The 20,020-nt window shown below is 35.7% G+C and overlaps 1 protein-coding gene across 1 annotated transcript; it reads right to left on the bottom strand.

Moving 5' to 3' along the window:
• Positions 1–84: 84 nt before the first annotated feature.
• Positions 85–15,194, bottom strand: LOC117693144 (uncharacterized). Its single transcript, XM_066085248.1, has 9 exons — positions 14,597–15,194; positions 13,986–14,500; positions 12,706–13,783; positions 4,019–4,090; positions 3,314–3,439; positions 1,979–2,107; positions 1,134–1,187; positions 924–999; positions 85–564 (listed from the first exon to the last, which is right to left on the bottom strand). Exons 1-9 carry the CDS (start codon positions 15,192–15,194, stop codon positions 117–119), a joined length of 3,096 nt encoding a protein of 1,031 aa, XP_065941320.1. The 3' UTR covers positions 85–116.
• Between the last annotated feature and the right edge of the window lie 4,826 nt (positions 15,195–20,020).

Below are 20,020 nucleotides of genomic sequence, written 5' to 3'. Positions count from 1 at the left end.
ATATTAAAATAAACCTCATGAACCATTCATGAACATTCTTACCCATACACAAATAAATGGCAGTGCACTAAATTGGTATCCACTTTTATTCCTTTCTTTTCAATTGAACCATATAGTTAACGCTTTCTCTCAACTTTTTGCAAGTTCTGAATTTTTTCACGTATGTCTTTCCTTGTGAAATCTGGAAAGGTTTCAAAAATAATTCTCTCCAGAACCCTGAATCTAGCCTGGTCAATAGGAGGGCGGGGTCCCTCCTGCCTGCATTTAATAGTTCTTTTGCCAGAAATGGAAGAATTTTTAATCTCATTTTTAGAAAAAAGAGAATTAAGTAGGAATGCGACAGCATCAGGCGCTTTTGTGAATTTTTTGCAGGAGCTGGTCAACTCTGATAAATTAATTGGCCCTGCGTGTGGAATGTCCAAGACTTCATCATCAGTGGAATTCTTTGATGGATCACCGGTTTCGTTTTTCTTTTCAAGTGAACGGACTCTCCTCATCAATTTCTTCACCTCCGATTTTAATTCGTCAACTTCTTTTGATAACCGGACAAATTTTTCCCTATCCCTACAACAAAAAAGATTTACGAACATGTCAATTAAAATTTCTTTAATAACATTTTGATCACAAAAAATCCTAATCACCATTTTAAATATGCAATCTCATGTATGAAGGTTGCCTAAAACATTCACATTATAAAACAAATATAAAGTATACTCTTTATTTAGAAGTTGAAAAGTGTTAAAATACAACAACTTTTGGTGTAAAAATGCTACAGAATACAGATTGATGTCAAGTACCAAACTAAAACTGAACAAGAGGCCCAATGATGAAAAACTCAACCAGGTTATTTAAGTTAATACAAGGATTCTTGAGAATTTATCAGGGCTTTAATACTAATATAGGTAAATATGAACCATACTAACCTTGATTTGCTTGAAGACTTTCTGGACAGAAATTCATTACCAGTACTTTCTATGTCACTCTCTGAAGAAATTGTGCCTGTTACAACAGAGGGAAAAACTTTAAAGCAAATTTAACATAAATGAGATTTTTTCCCTCAAAGAAATCATGAAAGGAAGTTGGTGCAGAGAAACAATGCAAACAGTTCCAAAACATGAACCTGCTTGATTTACCTGTGGAATCCAATGGTGAAGCTAGCTGCAACTGTCCCGTCACTGAATCTGAATCTGAAGAAAAAGTTTCTCTTTTGGAGTTTGTCGTGTATTCGTGTGCCTGGGAACAATGGGTCCGTGCGAACAGGATGCTGTTTAAGAATTTTTTTTATATCTACATGAAGTCTTGGGTCAAAGCATATAAGCTTGTGTGTATCATTATATAGTATGGGTCGTTCAACTCTGATCTCCCAAGTATGACGTCAAATAGTACGTCATCGCAACTTGGTATACAAACAGCTAGCGCAAACATTCCAGGGAAGTTTATCAGAGATGAAATATATAGATATAGAGCGATATCATCCCAGTAAACAATAATCATTCATCACATGATGTTATTTATTGTTTCTTTGATATTTTCTATAAGTATAATAATATGATAAAAAATCATTTAACATGCCAATTTTTGATAATTCACATCCTGTATTAGCCCGCGGTCGCTGATATACAGCTACCCGGGCTAATATGGGATGCGATATAAAAATTGCCATGTAATAATCTATATATAAACAACAGTAAATCACTTTGTTACATGAGCTATATTCAAAGGGTCATAACCCCACCCACAGCAAAGAATTGATGCAACAAATTATCCGAAATTTACAACATTGCTAATCAATATGCCATTTATCATAATCATAAAATTACATACACCCCAGGTAATATTAATGATTTTCTATCAAACCCTGTTTTCCCTTTGTATATATATATATTATAAACAATAAAATATCTTTTTACGAATTAAACTTAGAAATAGTGAAAAGAGTGGGCTCCAAGATTACGATACATGAATCTGCTTGATTTACCTGTAGAATTAAGTGGTGTGGTTGGTGGCAACTGTGTCGACGAGTCCGAATCTGATGAAACTGTTTTCTTCTTGGGAGTTTGTCGTACATTTGAGGGTCTGGCAAGGGGTCTGCTTGGACATGATGCTTCTTAGAAATAAATGTGTATAATTTATATCTACATGCAGTCTTGGGTCAAAACACTTAAGGACTACAGACTCAATTCACTTTTACAATAGTGATTTTCACGAAAATTTTATACGAGTTAAAGTTACTAAAAATACATAAAAATCAATCCAAAAATACGTAAAAATCAAATTATATATCAAGTTAGGACCATTTCAAAATATGTTTGAGTTACATCTCTTTTTCAACTGAACATAAAAAGGTAAAAAGCATTTTTAAGAAAGAAAAAATAATTTTAAAAATTCCTGCAATAGATTTTTTATCCAAATTAAAATGTGACTCTAAAATATATGATGATGCAGTTTGTCGTTATTTTTCTCTAATTTTTCATGAGAATTAAGTACTGTGCAAACTCTAAAAAAAAGATCATATATACATTTTTTAGAGGTTGAGTCAAAACAACTATCAGAGAATGCTTAACATTTGTCTATGATAAAATACTTTTTAAAAATTCAGGGAGGATTTACTCTATTTTATATATGAGTATTGAAGCAGAAAAAAATGTAAATGATTTGTTCACTGGCTCAAATTCTTTAAACTAACCTATGTATATGGTTATAATTAACTTTTAACTAATATAAAACTCACCGCAGCACTTGACATCCCTTAAAGATATCTGTGCATGTTGAACAATATTGAAAGCATGATTTTAGCATGGTAAATTATAGCAAGGTCAGCCACTACTTGCACTACATTAAATGTGTATCAATGAGGTTGAACAGCTATATATTGCGTCAAAAGCGATTTTTCATTGACTATCAGTGATTGTGACGTAGTATTGAGATTTCAATGTTCGTAACAATCACTCCTTTAGCTGAGCGATATATCTGCTCAAATGGAATTGGGTCTGTCGTCCTTAAGTACATGTTTCGTTATAAATTACCATATAGCATTACATTACAAGTGCTTAAGTATTCATAATGCCCCCCTTACTTTCCACAAAATTCAATTTATGAGTTTAAATCCACAGCAAAGAAATGATGCAGCATATCTGAAATTTACACCATTGCTAAACAATATGCCTTTTCATCATAATTATAAAATAATAATAAAACTATCATTGTTTTAATATCAACTTCAACCCGTTTTCTTATTTTGTGCATTGTTGTGTGTGCATGTACACATACACATATATGAAGGTTACTAGATATATGAACCTGCTTGAATTACCTGTAGAATTTACTGGTGTGGCTGGGGACAACTGTAAAACTGAATCCAAATCTGATGAAACAGTTGTCTTTCTGGAAGTTGACTGCGAAGTCGGTCTTGGAAGATCTGATTTGCTCGAACAGGATGCTTTTATATGATATATTTTCATTATCGTGTTTGGAATCATAAAAGAAACTCGGTGCAGAGAGATGAAGCAGATGGTTACTAGATATATGAACCTGCTTGAATTACCTGTAGAATACACTGGTGTGGCTGTGGACAACTGTAAAACTGAATCCAAATCTGATGAAACAGTTGTCTTTTTGGAAGTTTACTGCGAAGTCGGTCTTGGAAGATCTGATTTGCTCGAACAGGACGCTATTATATGATATATTTTCATTATCGTGTTTGGAATCATGAAAGAAAGTCAGTGCAGAGAGATGATGCAGATGGTTACTAGATAAATGAACCTGCTTGAATTACCTGTAGAATTCACTGGTGTGGCTGGGGACAACTGTCTCGCAGACTTTGAATCTGATAAAACAGTCCTCTGCGGAGTGAATTGCAAAGATTGCCGTGAAAGGGGTTTGCTCGAACAGGGTGCTACTAAGACATAAATATTATTTATGTTTTTATGCAATTATTCAGAGACAAAGTACATCTATTCAACAGTTTAACTTAATGAGAGACTTGACTTTAAAAGAAATTAATATTCAATATTCATACCAACTGATGCATCCTTAAATGTAAACTTAAGCTCCCCAGGTTTCTTTTTGTCCTCAAGATGTTTTCTATCATCTGAAAATTTACAATAAATCAATAAGACAAACAAAGTTTCCCTTTGCTTTTTCAGTTAATATTAAATCATATAACCTTAATTGTTTGACCTGTCCCTTGATCTAAAACAAAAAAAATACATGCAAGAAAAAATAGGGACGAGAGGCAAGTAAATATGATATGTAGAGGATCTGTTTAATTCACAAGATAATGCAGAAAACAGATTTATGACAATTTTATGATTTATTGCAGAATGACAAACTTAGAACAGGTTATTAACTCACTGTTATATTAGGATTTAATAAAATTATAAACATCGTTTTGGGAATTTCAAATGAACAGTAGGCTGTTGCATCACCCGTATTAGTTTACCTCTAAAGATAAGATAGTGTAAGTTATTTACCTCATTACAGGGTCAATTTAATTGATGTAGCTTCGTTTACTATCATTCTTATCTTAATAAACCGTATCATTGCGAATAAGGTTAATTTACACGATTGTGAACTCCAAAGACTTAAAAACTTAACATCTCTGTCTGAGGAAATTCTGGCAAAGTTACCGATCGCCATCACGATCACAAAAAAAAATTTAAGGGTCGGAGGGTAAAAAATAGTGTATGTCGGGTGACAGGAAACAGGTTATATATATATTTTTATATATATATATATATATATATATATATATATATATATATATATATATATATATAGTATTATTATTATTTGGAAAGGGGGCTAATAGAAAATAACGATGTTGCCGGCGGCCATTTTGGACAGACTGTACTTACGACTTATCTCAGCGATGATTGCCCTATATGGAGCCTTTAAATTTGGCCTTTATGTACTCCCCCGCTTTGTATTCCGTAATCTCCTTTCTGGGCTGGCATATAGTGTCCACACAGATGATGCTTAGGTATTGATCCTCCCACTCAATCAATGCATAAATCTTGCTCGGCATCTTCAAGGACTCGCGCGGTTCAAGTTCGCGCCTTGTTTGTCTTGTCCATAGAAAATGTACGTCCGCGTTAAAAAATAGTTCCGAATTTTCAAGAAATTGATATAGAAAAAGGAGTAACGAAGAAAAATCTAAACCCCTTTTTTACAGATAAAAGTATCCTTTTATTTTACTGATATGAAAGTTAAAAAAAAACTTTTTATCTTCACGATTTTTTAACATCATGAATCAATGCGCGTCCCCGAGCGTCAGAGCCTCGTTTTGTATGTTTGAATGGCAATATGGCGGCCGCGAAAAACGGACCGTCAAATTCAACAGAGGAGCAAGAAGCCAACTTTGACTACGAATAAGTATGGGAAAATGGACGAAAACAATACGAATGTGGATCATGTCACAGATACTTCACAACCATGCGATCCACGTTGTATCATTTACATACGAAGCATGGAAAAAGTACGACTTTTTATGGATGTTGTTAACTTGGGTTTGAGCTTTTAAAAAGTTCAATCATGAGTAAAATTTATAGAATCAACGAAATGAATTATCATTGACGTAACATTTGATATTTCTGCTATAGATTACATTTATGGAATTATGCTGCAATTAAATTGGACTTCAGAATGAAGTGATTCTAGATTTCGTTCTTTTCCCAAGACTATAGCTAATTAAATGTGGCACAATGAATTCCTTTTCTTTTTAGATAACTTGGCTTAATGTGAAAGCACAGTAGCCCCCTGTGTAAAATTGATGTATGTGCTATATATAATAAATATTCAACATTCAATTTTTTATTATTTTACAGGTCCATTGAAAAAAAGAAGAAAACAGTATCTTTACGACCCTGAAATTGAAGTCCCCCGGAGTACACTGCATTACAAAAAGAAAAAAATTATACTGACTGATGAAAATATCAACGAATTTACTAAAGAAGAGACTCAAGATGATGATAATGGGGCGCCTGTAAAGTGCGAAACGAAATCGAAACGAAACGAAATCAAACGAAACAAATCGAAACGAAATCAATCGAAACGAAACGAAATCAAAAATCGAAACGAAACGAAACGGAATTAAGACAAAACTAATATCAATTTTGACTACATAAAAGTTAAAATAAATTCATTGAAATAAATTTTTGAACCATAAAATATAACTACCTGTATGTTTCAGATTGGCGCTGTAAATTTTTAAGTCGATTATCCGAAATTTGCAAAAATTATATAATTATGTAAATAAGTGATGTACATTCCTATACATTTTAATGTTTCTTAATTGTTTCATTAAATGATAAAAATGATATTCAGACGTTTTGAGAGAGAGAGAGAGAGAGATGCCTTAAAAGTTATCAGCGATATCACATAGCAAAGTATATACGCAAGTTTTGGAAGAGAGTTAGAGATATGATGATGATACTGAAGGGGAAATTCTAACAACAATTTTCTTTCTATCGATTTGAAATATTGTAAAAATGAAACGATCAATACAATGGGATTTATAGCATACTTGTTGGTTACCAGTTTCTGACATATAATAAGAAAGTATAGCATGAATTTGGACGTCGTAGTTTGACAAAATTAAAGTGCAATATAAAGAGTTTTTTTTTACCTGTTCTCTTTTTCTCCCTTTCACACGCAAACACAATGTATTTGAATCATTTTTACAATATTTCATATCGATATAAAAAACAAGAGGCCCATGGGGCCACACCGCTCACCTGAGCAACAATGGGCGTTCAAAAGATATTGTTCTATATGGTCCCTCGGTAGAAAAACAAAAAATAAATATTGTAAAGTATTCGAATTTTACACTTTTTTTTGTATACATGTAATCTTTGACATTGTACCTTCATGAAATACTATTTTTTACCAGAATTAGAAAATTCTACGCAAGATATAAAACTAAACATTTGGTAGAGGTATACTGTTAAGTTGTTAACTTCCAAATCCCTATATTTTCGTTCTGCCCCCCCCCCCCCCCCCCCCACTTTGTAAAGCGATCAAAATATATGAGTGCATATAGGTACATTTTTTTCATCAACTAATCAGTACTTACTAGTTATTGTTTTAAAAAAAAATAATAGTTATTGTTTTTTATTTTTTAAAACCCTACATGTATAGATGTGAAGAAGAAAATTGTACCTCAATGTGCTCAATTTCTCAAATTAAAAACATTCAAAAATTTTATTTGTCTTCTCCATTATAATTAAATGACTGTTATTTACTTCGCGTACAAACCAGGATAATTTTCCGCTGTGATATTCTTAGGAATAGCGATAATTACTTTATCCCCGCAACAGAAATGTGTCAGAAATATGGAAACTGTTTTAAAGATGTCGTTTTTATTTACTCGTGTCTGAAAAACTATCAAAATTGATGTAGATTTCACATTATTTATTGTATAAAGAGAGGGAGAGTAGATATATACAGAATACTGTGGAATCATTAAATTTCGTGGGGGCCAATTTTCGTGGATGACTTAAATTTTACAGATTCGCGGGGACGTAATTTCGTGTTTTCATATATATCTACAAAAGGGAATATGACTTTATTACCCTATATAATTCATCAATTCGTGAAGGATGTTATTTCGTGGATGAGAGGTACCCAAGAATTCCACGAAAAATGAGCCACCACGAAATCTAATGATTTCACAGTATCATTCTTTTATTTTGTTTGTACAAGTATTTAACATACTCTAATTCATAGAGATTTTCTAATGTTCAACCAAAATTTCAGCGTCAATTGTAGAATTATAAGCAAGATACAGAGCTCACAGTTCGCCTAGGTTTGATTCATATTTTGTTCACATGAGTTTATTACATTCAGCTTATGATTTTTAACTTGGTATTTCCTATTCAGCATTTAAAATGGAAAAAAAGAATGGCCTAAGATTTTATATTCTTTTATTCACTCAATACCAGTTCACTGGTATTTGAGGTTCAAAATCAGTTTATACAAATGTACACAAACACAGTGAAGGATCACATGTACAGTAGGAGTAATAATGACGAAAAAATGTTAAGTTTACAATACAATAAGATGTTAAAGTTGGTTTCTGAACGAACAGACTTTGAAAATTTTCTCAATAAATATTGACAAATTTTTTACTGTTTTAATCTTTAGTTTTTAAGATCTGTGTACAAACATAGAATTGTGAGCAAATCTCTGTATCTTGCTTATAATTTGAAGCTTAACACTCAAATATGGTTAGTAAATAGAAATTGAAAACAATTAAACACAAGAAACATTCACTATAACAAATAAAGAACACAATTTATTTTTTCGAAATGAATCATATAGATACATGTATATACCTACATATTTCCGTCAGCAATGTCAAACTTTATTTAAATTGAATAAACTCGAGAAAATGCCGAGCATCGCAACAAAACCTATTGCATTAATCTACCATTACGCAAAAGATAATGCCGATCGAATTACCGGTAGAATGAATTATTGTATTTCATTATTTTTTGATACATCAGATTTTGCTTAATTTGCGCAGGTAAACAGTTAACTGTTTGATTTACCAAAGTCTCTGTTTGATTTGATACGTAAAAATCACGAAATAATACAGACGATTGTTCCCAGGTTACAAGCAGGAATAATGAAAACGAAACGAAAATCGGAACAAGCTAACACCAACGTCATGTGTGATAACTGTCAACGCATTGAAATATTTAGCCTCAATTTACTTCAAAAAATCGGCAACGATATATTTTGCATGTTTCAAAAATTTCCCTTCATACGCGAACTGTTGCACAACAAGCAAATTCATCATAGTCAGATCGACCCTTTTTCTTATAATGTCATGGCTGCTTTAAACAAAGAACCTCGTTTTAGATGTATGGAATACGAGTCTAGGTAAAATGGGTATGCAAACCCGGGCCGTGGCAAAATAAAAGCCAAGGCAGATCGACAATCGTCAATTCCAAATACGCATTATTTTGCAGCAATATTTACAGCGAATACAAATATACTAGTCCATCAAATATCCTGATATTTTAATGAGATTGGCAGATTAATATCTGCCAATCTGTGTTTTGCCCAGACCAAGTCTTCCCTACCCATTTTACCGGATGCCGGATTACCGGATGCCGAACCCGAAGCTATTAAACTGATTGAAACACCCATTTCCTTTATTATTATTTTCGTAATAACTCAAATTTGACACAGAATTAGCACTTAATTTTTGCAATTTATATTTTCCTTCCCATAAGGATAATTTATGCTAAACTACGTTGAATTGGAATCAGTAGTTCTTGAGAAGAAGATTTTTAAAAATGCACCCCCCTTTTTCTACAGTTTCAAGGTTTTCTCCGCTTTGAATACAGATCGGACTTTTATTTTTGCAATTTATATTCGCCCTCACATAAGGATGCTTTGTGCCAAATTTGGTTGAAATTGGATAAGCGGTTTTAGAGAAGAAGTTCAAAATGTAAAAAGTTTACAGACGGACAGACAGACGGACAGACAGACGGACGGACGGACAGACGGACGACGGACAAAATGTGATCAGAATAGCTCACTTGAGCTTTCAGCTCAGGTGAGCTAAAAAATCGTGGAGTTGGAATGTCTCCGTAAATACTGTAACGCGCACTATATTTAGGGTGTACAATATTTGGCGGAATATAATTTTTCAACAAGTTAGCATGGATTTGATTAAGCGCATTTCTGAATTTACCTTTTTATCTACTTATATATTTTACATTTGGCAATGTACTTGATTTTGCGGACGCCGTTTTCCGCCAAAAACGCAAAATAGAATAGATAGCCAAAGGGGTAAAGCCAGTTTTAGAATACTTTTACAGTTAAATCATCTTTATATTGCAAGTTAATTTTGTCAAATTACGACGTCCAAATTTATGCTATACATATTACAACAATTCTTATTATATGTTAGAAACTGGTAACCAACCAGTATGCTCTAAATCACATTGTATTCGATCGTTTCGTTTTTACAATATTTCAAATCGACAGAAAGAAAATTGATGTTAGAATGTCCCCTTTAGTATCATCCTCATATCTCTCTTTCTTTCTTTCTCTCTCTCCCAAACTTGCGTTTATACTTTGCTATGTGATGTCGCTGATAAGTTTTAAGGCATCTCTCTCTCTCTCTCTCTCTCTCTCTCTCTCTCTCTCTCTCTCTCAAAACGTCTGAATATCTTTTAATCATTTAATGAAACAAATTAGAAACATTAAAAGGTATAGGAATGTACATCACTCATTTACATAATTATATAATTTTTGCAAATTTCGGATAATCGGCTTAAAAATTTACAGCGCCAATCTGAAACATACAGGTAGTTATATTTTATGGTTCAAAAATTTATTTCAATGAATTTATTTTAACTTTTATGTGGTCAAAATTGATATTAGTTTTGTTTAAATTCCGTTTCGTTTCGTTTCGATTTTTGATTTCGTTTCGTTTGATTTCGTTTCGTTTCGATTGATTTCGTTTCGTTTCGATTTGTTTCGTTTCGATTTGTTTCGTTTCGTTTCGTCTGCTTTCGTTTCGTTTCGATTTCGTTTCGCACTTTACAGGCGCCCGATGATAATGAGGTCAAAGAAGAATTCGAAGGTAATTTCATTATTAGAACAGAATTAGCTCTTTTAAATATTTTGATATGAAACAAGACCAACATAAAATTATTGTTTGTTTGGAATTGCCCCCCCCCCCACTACATTGTAATAATAATTAAAAACTGCAATTTACGGCGCAAAAAAATGCGCTAGTTAAATTGGACTGATAATTCTGATATTCTGTGCAAGTATTTGATTCGAAAAAATTCCTTGGACATTTTACTACTATTACTTATAAGGTTTGTTACTGACTGTTTACAGAAATTTGGGGGGTTGGTAAAGTCCATATAGAAGGCGAGGCGGAGCCTAATAAGTGTTTTGTTTTGTCGAGGACTCACATTTTGATATGTAAACAAACAAAAGATAATATATAAGAATCAAATTCATAGCTTAATTTTATAATTATTTACCTTCCTCGTCAGTGGTTTGTGCAAACATGGATGCTGTTGTAGGATCATACTACTACTTCACGGGCAAAGGGCGGTCACTCTAAATATTTTGGAGCTTCAAAATTAAAAGTATGGTTGAACGTTTATGTAAAAATCAGGTCAGATAACGTTACGTTCGCCATGTTGCCGTATAAACTTTGATGCTTGCCGTGTAAAGAAATTTATAAGGCAACCACGTGACGCGATTCATCCTTAGGTTGTTACTATTATAATTAAACTTTTGAACTGATGTTACATTTCAGACATACAGACAAGAGAACTTTTACATTGTGATAATCCAACATTACCACACCAAAATCTCCAGGGTGCAAATACATCTTGTGATCAGAGTGACGCAGACATATCAACAGAAACGCCCTACAGCTCTGAGTTAGATAGTGATTTCTCCGACAGTGATTTCTCCGACAGTGATTTCTCCAATTCACTATCTTCTAGCAGCGAAGAGGACAATGATCAGCTCAGCGATAATGAGGACCTGAATGTTGAAATGTGTTCATTGTCATGTTTTTTAAGAAATAATTTCTCTGCTTCTTCTTCAAAGGATGTTCTTTGTACAATGCAAAAGGCGTTCCCGGAGTGCAAGTCTTTAGGAAACTTAAATTATGAAAAACTTTGGGGATTTCTCGATGCAGACTTTGCATCAGAAGTACATTACTGCGAAAAGTGCTATAGAGTTTTCCCTAACAATCCAGATGTTGACACATGCAGGGAATGTGGGGGTCCACGATACAAGGCAGGCTATACAATTAACAGAGCAAAACAAGCATGTGCGAGCTTTGTCTATGCAAATGTTGAAAGACAGTTGAAGAACTTGTTGCAATCTCCAGGTAAATATAATTTTGATTAATTGGTTTGTTTGTGGAGAGAGAGTAAGAGTATAGGATCCCTTTTTATCCCTTTTCATACCCCAACTATGAAATGGCTGGAGCATATAGTGAATTACCCTGTTCCATCACTCCTTCCTTTTGTCATTCCTTCATCATTCACTTTAACAATAACTGAGATGGACTAACACCAGTCGTCGTGTGCGGCGTATTACGATACATTACAAGAAATTTATCAAGTTCCGCTTTCCAATCTCGACCTTCAGCGTGAGCAATTCTAACACGTTTCAGTATTGATCTATTTTGGCGCTCAACTTCACCATTCGCCTGCGGCCATAGAGGAGTCGTTCTGTGGTGGACAATACCGTTGTCCAACATGAATTCTTTAAAATGCTGACTCACAAACTGAGGACCTTTATCTGTATGGATTGATAACGGCAACCCATGAGTTAGAAAGAACTTTGAAATCAATGCTGTAATATTCTCAGAAGAAATATTTTTCGTGATTGCGACTTCAAAATACCTACTATAGTAATCAACTAGTACTAATATGTACTCCTTACTCGGTAATGGACCTAAGAGATCTGCGGCGAGATGTTGCCAAGGCGCAGAAGGCAACTCGGTGCGCTTCATCGGTTCGGGTTTACTAGGTTGACTTACTAACTGACACCCGTAACAACTTCTACAAAACGTTTCAACACATTTGTCAATCCCTGGCCACCAAACTTTACTTCTTAATCGCGATTTCATTGCAACTATGCCGGGATGTCCTTCATGCGCAAGTTGAAGAACCTGATCGCGCAATTGTGCCGGAATTATGATTCGCGTACCTCGTAATACTAATTTTCCAATCGAACACAATTCGCTCCGTATTGTCAAAAATTGCTTGAACTCGATGCGATGCCACTGCTGATTTACAAGACATTGTCTAACCGAACAAAGTTCTGGGTCATCCTCTGACGCTCTCTCAATATCGCGAGTTGTCATAGCAATCGGTGTTGCTTCTACAGCTACAAACCTAACGTAGTCGTCTACAATATCGTGTGACTTCTGCGGAATGTCATTTTTGACAAGACGTGAAAGCGTGTCTGCTATGTTCTTTGGACCCGGAATGTACCTAACTTTAAAATTGTACGGTTGCATGCGCAACACCCAACGCTCTATTCTAGCGCAAACCTTTGACTTTGGAGAATAAATGCACTCAAGCGGCTCGTGATCAGTGAGGAGCTCAAATTCTATGCCGTACAGATAAACATGAAATCTTTCACATGCCCACACTAGAGCTAACGCCTCTTTCTCCGTCTGAGAGTAACGATGTTCCGTATCGCTCAAACTACGGCTTGCATATGAAATAACACGAAATTCACAATTTCGCTCTTGAACAAGTACCGCCCCTAGTCCAACGGGACTAGCATCAGCTATGACCTTAGTCGGCGCAGATTTGTCATAGTAGCCTAACGGTTCGGCATCCGCAAGACGACGCTTCAGTTCATCAAATGCTTCTTGTTCCGATTTTCCCCATCTAAAAATTGCATTTTTTCGCGTCAACTCGCGTAATGGGGCAGCAACTGTTGCTAGATCCGGAATAAATCTAGAACTGTAATTCACGAGTCCCAGAAAGCTACGAACTTCTGCTGAAGTTTTCGGTTCGCGCGCGTCGACGACAGCTTTGACTTTAACAACCGCCGGACCTATGCCACGACCAGACTGCACATGACCCATAAAAACAACCTGTGACATGTTCAATTGACATTTGTCCCTATTAAGGGTAAAACCTTTCTCATACAACACTTTGACAACATTTTCAAGACATCTATCATGTTCTACCTGACTACTTGCATGTACAATGATATCATCCATAATATTGTGTACACCCTCACAACCTTGCAACACTTGTTGCATGACCTTCTGATACATTTCAGGGGCACAACTAATACCAAACATAAGACGTTTGTATCTAAATAAACCCTTGTGTGTTAGTAGTAATTTCTCGAGATTCAGGTTTCAATTCAATTTGGTGATATGCCCAAGTAACATCAAGTTTGCTAAAAATAGTACTAGAGTTCATTTCATGCAAAATTTCATCAATGGTTGGAATAGGATGACGAACTCTCTTGACGGCGGTATTGGCCTGGCGCATGTCTACGCACAATCTGATGTCATCACCTGAACGTTTTGGAACGCACACAACGGGTGACACCCACGAACACGGCTCTTCAACGCGTTCAATGATGTCCAGGTCGAGCAGTTCATCTAGCTTGTTGGCGAGTTTGTCACGCAAACTATACGGTATCCGCCTCATTGGTTGAATCACTGGCTCAACATCTGGATCAATCGGAATTTCTAGTTGAAACGATTTCAGCTTCCCTACCCCATTGAAGCACTGAGGGTACTTATCAAACACCGAACGGTTATCTGCGTTGACGGCATTACTAACACTGCGCACGATCTGTAGAACACCCAACTGTAGAGCTGTATCACGACCAAGTAGGGCCTGTCCCTTCCCGTCGATGACCACGAATTCCACATCCGGTATAACGGTTTGGTTGTATTTCACGGTTGCTGTAAATATGCCAGCTACCTTTAGGGGCTCTTGACCTCCATAAGCGAAGAGTTGCTTGTCAGCTTTGGATGAAACACATTCGATGCGCTTGTCCTTCAGACTGTTTCATAACGGCATCCTCATAATGTTACAACTTGCCCCTGAGTCGATAATCATACTGAGGTCAACACCCCCAACATTCACAGCGAGGCCATCATCTAACACAGAATTACGGACACTAAATGCGTAAGGTTTGTCCTCATCGCCTTGATCTGGCTGCTCTGTGATGTTATGAACTCTCCCGTGTTTCCCCTGAGCACTCCAGTTTTTGGTTTTACACTGTCGTTCAAAATGTCCAACTTCATTACACTTACGACACTTTTTCCCCTTAGCAGGACATCTAGGATCATTCCGTAAGTGCCCTTCATAACCGCAACTGTAACATTTACTGTTAGTCTTTTTCACAAAACGTCTCTTATTCTGAACACTAACCTTGTTGACAACATTGCTACTGGCTCCTTGGGGCTGATTTTCAATTGATGTGGCTTGTCTCTCAGAGTCTTTCATAGCTCTGGCGATTTCACGGACTTGGTCGATAGTGAGTTCTCTACCTTTCTCAAGTAGTTTACGGCGCAAGTTATGACGTACGCACTTGTCGATAATCTGGTCACGTATCCTCTCGTCTATTGCGTCACGGTTCCCGAATTCACACGTTTCTGCACGCTGACGTAATCGAGTTATATACTGTTCAATAGTCTCCTGTGTGGACTGTTCCATGCTTCGAAAAACAGATCTCTCATAGGGAAAATTTGCTTGGTGCTTAAAATATTTGTCCAAAGCGTTCAGCGCTTTTGCGTAAACGTTATCACCCGTACCTTCCGGTAACGTAAAGAAAATGTCTTGCACGTCAATACCTGCTGTATGTAGAAGCAAAGCCTTTGCCTGAGCTGCACCCTCTATCCATTTTCCTGTTGCATATAATTCAAATGCCCGACGCCATCTTTGCCATTTGGATGCGATGCCAGTTACATCAGAAACATCAAAATGTGGCAGTCCATGCAAATCATGCATCAAAACACCTGCCATCGTGATCCTTAAGCGTTAATTATCCTCGTCGCCATTTTTATGTAGCGTCCTTGTATGCTACACACACGGATTTAACCAGATTTAGAAAATGAATAAAACAGGTTCGTCATTGAAGACCTTTATTAAAACCGGAAACAACGTCACACATAATAGGGGGCAATAACCCAACATAACACAGTAGGGGATAGCATAGAGTTATCTCTCTTAGAATACGTAATGTAAATATCAAACACTACAGTATTAAGCATTGTTTGCTTTCTTCTGACCTTCTCAAGCATTGTTGATGATTGTTTGGAATCGTTCTTAGTTATATGGTAGAGAGTGGACGTAATGCAAGTGTCAAGTTCCTTCCCATTTGTTTTTATTAAGTCGGACAGTATTTCAACCCGTTTCTTTTGGGCAGGACTTGGGGAAGTCATGTCTTGATAACCTGTCATAAAATAGAAATGATTTTGATTTTACATGTATGTCAAAAATAAAAGGATATATTTTATAAATAAAATGTAAACCATTTTGGACATTTTGAAACTAATGACCTACAGTGCATCACATACATCTACATATGTTGACATCATGCTTCATAGGGAGACAGGATGGAACATATAATGTTTCTCCACACCCTGCAACCTTCTTTACTCATATACTTTTTTCCAAAGTGTGTCACAACACTCAAAATTGAACATATCGTTCTACAGCTGTAGCTTAAACATAGACACCCGGTGATCTTCCTTACTCCTACACTTTTTTCTGAAGTGTGTCACAACACTTAAATTTCAACGTATTGTTCTAGCTAAAATAGATTGAGTCTTGCTTCGTTGCTCAATCATTTTGTCATCCGACTGTCGACCCACAGGTACCACTGACTTAGGGAAATTTAAAATTTTACATTTTCCAAAGAAATTGCAACTTTTTTCCTTTCATTTTTAAGTTGTACAATTACATAATAAAATTTACATTGGCATCAAGTACCAAATTACCATCTAACTTCACAGCTGTATACAAACCACAGTTCTATACAAACAGGTTTAAGTATGAAATGATATTTTTTAATTTTCATTGACTTTTGAGAAATTTAAGACATTCAAAACAAGAAGATAAAATAGAGGATAAATTTAGAAAATTACTGACTGACTGGGGGTTTCACAGTTTCGTTAACTTAATATTGATGGCTCTGTGTGCATACGTGGTTGGGCAGTTCCCCTTATTCCTAGCAGAAGCATACCACGTACGCTCTAAAACTTTGAAGGCAATTTACCTACCTTTAGGCAGGCACTAAATCCGACGATCCGAGGATAGTGAAAGGAAAACGAATTCGGTGGTCGCCGAGTGTCCTCGATAACGAACAGTGACGAGTTCAATATAATTTCTCTAAACGTTCCTTGACTATATTTATGCGTGTTAAATTCAAATAACAAACATTCAAACACACATTGAAGCTGACATGAATTCATCAATACGCATTATTTCCATTTTATCTCCGACTACCGCCATATTAATTGTCGATTTCTATTGTTCTGCTCATCGCTACACACCCCTTATATAAGGCCGAGAGCACTATTCATGCTTCACCGCATTCAGGAATTTCATACTCCCGAACACGTTACCTTGGACGAAAAGACTTGTAAAAACGCGTTTTTGATCAAAAATAATATGACAACCACTGCACTGGCAAGATATATCCAATAAACGACGAAACAAGACAGACTGAAATCCAGGCGTAGAAGGTTTTCCTGTGTATGTTATAACATCGCACATGCGCAAACCACACACTGTGGCAGATCGACCAATGTCAATTATCGCATGGATTTTAGAAACGGGGCGTTTTTGTAGGAACGGATTGAAACGTTGTTACTTTCTTGGATTTCCTTACTATTATTTAGCTGCTCTATTGGATGTAGTGTCGCCGGGGTTTTCCAGAAGATGCAGACGTTATACACTCTGTATGAACAAACCACGTGTTCGATGTGCATGCGAAGTAAGGCAGCACTGTCTGTGCATAATAATACGGATACCTTGGACATCCTTTCAAAGAATAAATATATTTTGTATTTCATTGATTGTTGTTTTCTTTATTCCTTATTACTACATTTTACTGCAATGTGTAGTCCATGCATTTAGAAGTCCGTGCAACGTGAATGCCTCGATCGGAAAGCAACCGACCGTAACTTTCTCAACCGATATATATACCCCAGTGGCAGTAGACGAGCGATCGAAACTAACATGGCGACTAAATGCTTTTATGAATTCATTTAAGCTTTAAGCTAGTATCTATTAACTCACCGTATCGTTGTTCTTCGCTCAAAACGAATTCGGTGGTCGCCGAGTGTCCTCGATAACGAACAGTGACGAGTTCAATATTACTTCTCTAAACGTTACTTGACTAAATGTATATTTATGCGTGTTAAATTCAAACAACAAGAAATCATATTGACGCAAGCGTCAAATGGGCCGCAAAAAAAAATAATTGTTGTATGAATCATTGGTTGTTTAATTACATAAAACACAACACAAAGAAGATAATAAAAGTTGGTTGTACTAATTGTTATGGTAAATTCTAATATACTTTCAGCAACTTGTTTTGAAGCTTAACATTTTGCTATTATCATAAAGAATAGAGTTCGTTACTGTAAGCATTTTTAACGGTAATTGTATGATCATTGCCATAGTATGAAGTAATGGAGAACACATTGATTTGTACATTACTCTAATGCAAAATTCAACTCATCATTTTCCTCTTGGAGATTGTGTATTTTAAACCATTTTGGTTTTTTGTTGTTGCATTGCATTGAATTAAAACTTAATGCATTAGTTTATATGATTTCAAGGGACCACATGATAAAATAAAAATGGATTAGTTCAAATTTTTCAGTCAATTCAAAATTTCATTTATGTCATATTTTTGCGTAAATTATTGATATGTATGTCATTTCATGTTATTTTCTACCACATTTTACATGGAGATGTAATAAATACACAAACAAAGTCATTTTATTTGACACGGCACATAGAAATTCAAATATATCATTTACATAAAATTTAATGACATTCAGGTTTTTAGTTTGTCCCGCATACCTATCCCGATGCATTGTTTTGAAAAGAATGAAGAGCTCCGAAATTTTCCAAATAGATTATAGTCTCGATAAAAACGCGCCAAGCACGACAGTTTACTAAGTATGACCTTTTTTTCATTTACGAGTTAAACAAAAGTATGTGATATTTTTTAAAAGGCATAAAACATATTTCTACATGCAAATTTATCTTTAATTCATAAAAAGAAGCATAATATTAATTCTATTAAAAAAGAACTATCCCGCAGAAACGCAGTAACAATATTTAAATGTGTATCAAATAACGGACCGCCTTCCGGCGGCCCGTAACAAACATTCAAACACACATTAGGCTATTAACTCACCGTGACGTTGTTTTTCTTCGCGCTGTGTGATTTTGATAACTCTTACTCAGAAATTTCGATTGATGGCTCGTATACAAAGTTGATTATGACATTGATTTAATGAAATGATAATTTGTAATAGTGTTAATGGTTTGGAAAGGCACGTGCATTTTTTATTTTTTATTTTACAGAAGTGTGCAATCTATGATAAATATTTTAGTTTTGAACGAATTTTGTCATAATGTATGCTCCCCTCCTTTACAATGGTGTAATTTTATCTAAGTTTTTGCATAAAAATTTGACCGGGACAGTTGGTAAGATATGATCGTTACATACAGTTTGTAAAAGAAAAAGATGGTAGACAGTGCAACACAAACAGAGAACACAGCCCAGAGGACCACTGATGGCTATTCCCAAACAGATCGAAACCATTTACAGAACTCCTCCGACCACAAGTGCATTCAAAGCGATCCAGCCGACTTGTCTGATGTGTCCTCAAAACTGGATGAGATTCTGTCTATTTTGAAGAGGAAGAAGGAGCCGATGAATGTGAGCGACGTATTGAGATGGGTAACCTCAACTACATCAAACCCCCTTCCAGGAATGCAGTCTGTTACTATTGTGCCTGTTGAGGAAGACTCTATCTTAGGTGCAAGAGAACCCACATCACCAGTGTTGAACAGTGAGGAAGTAACCAGAGAAATGGATGAAGAATACTAGTACTCTCCACCACCAGTTAAGAAGACCTTGTTTGGAAAGGAACAGGAAGATGTGCCAGAGGACGGGAGGTTTACACCGAAAACATCGTTTCTGGAGAGAACCCCCTTTGCAGGAGTGACCCACAAAGTTCTGAACAAGAAGACCACCGGAAGCAAGGACAAGGTATTAACGTTTGAATGCCGCCCTACTTCAACAACCATCGAAATAAAGGACAAGTGTGACATTGTGTATGGGGACTTTGAATTCCGTGTGAGGAGGGATATTCTGTCCGACCTCAAGGAAGCTTCTTGTTCGGATGGAAATTTCATGTGGCTTTTGGCAAAGAGACTTTTCCATGACGAGGAACTGGTTGGTAGAAATTTCTTTGGTCGGAAAGGAAGATTAGCCATTTCTCCAAGAAGAAGGA

Source organism: Magallana gigas, chromosome 5, assembly GCF_963853765.1.
Source record: "Magallana gigas chromosome 5, xbMagGiga1.1, whole genome shotgun sequence".
Lineage (NCBI taxonomy): Eukaryota > Metazoa > Mollusca > Bivalvia > Ostreida > Ostreidae > Magallana > Magallana gigas.
The sequence above is the reverse complement of the archived record's forward strand: the minus strand, read 5'-3'. Positions and strand labels throughout refer to the sequence as shown.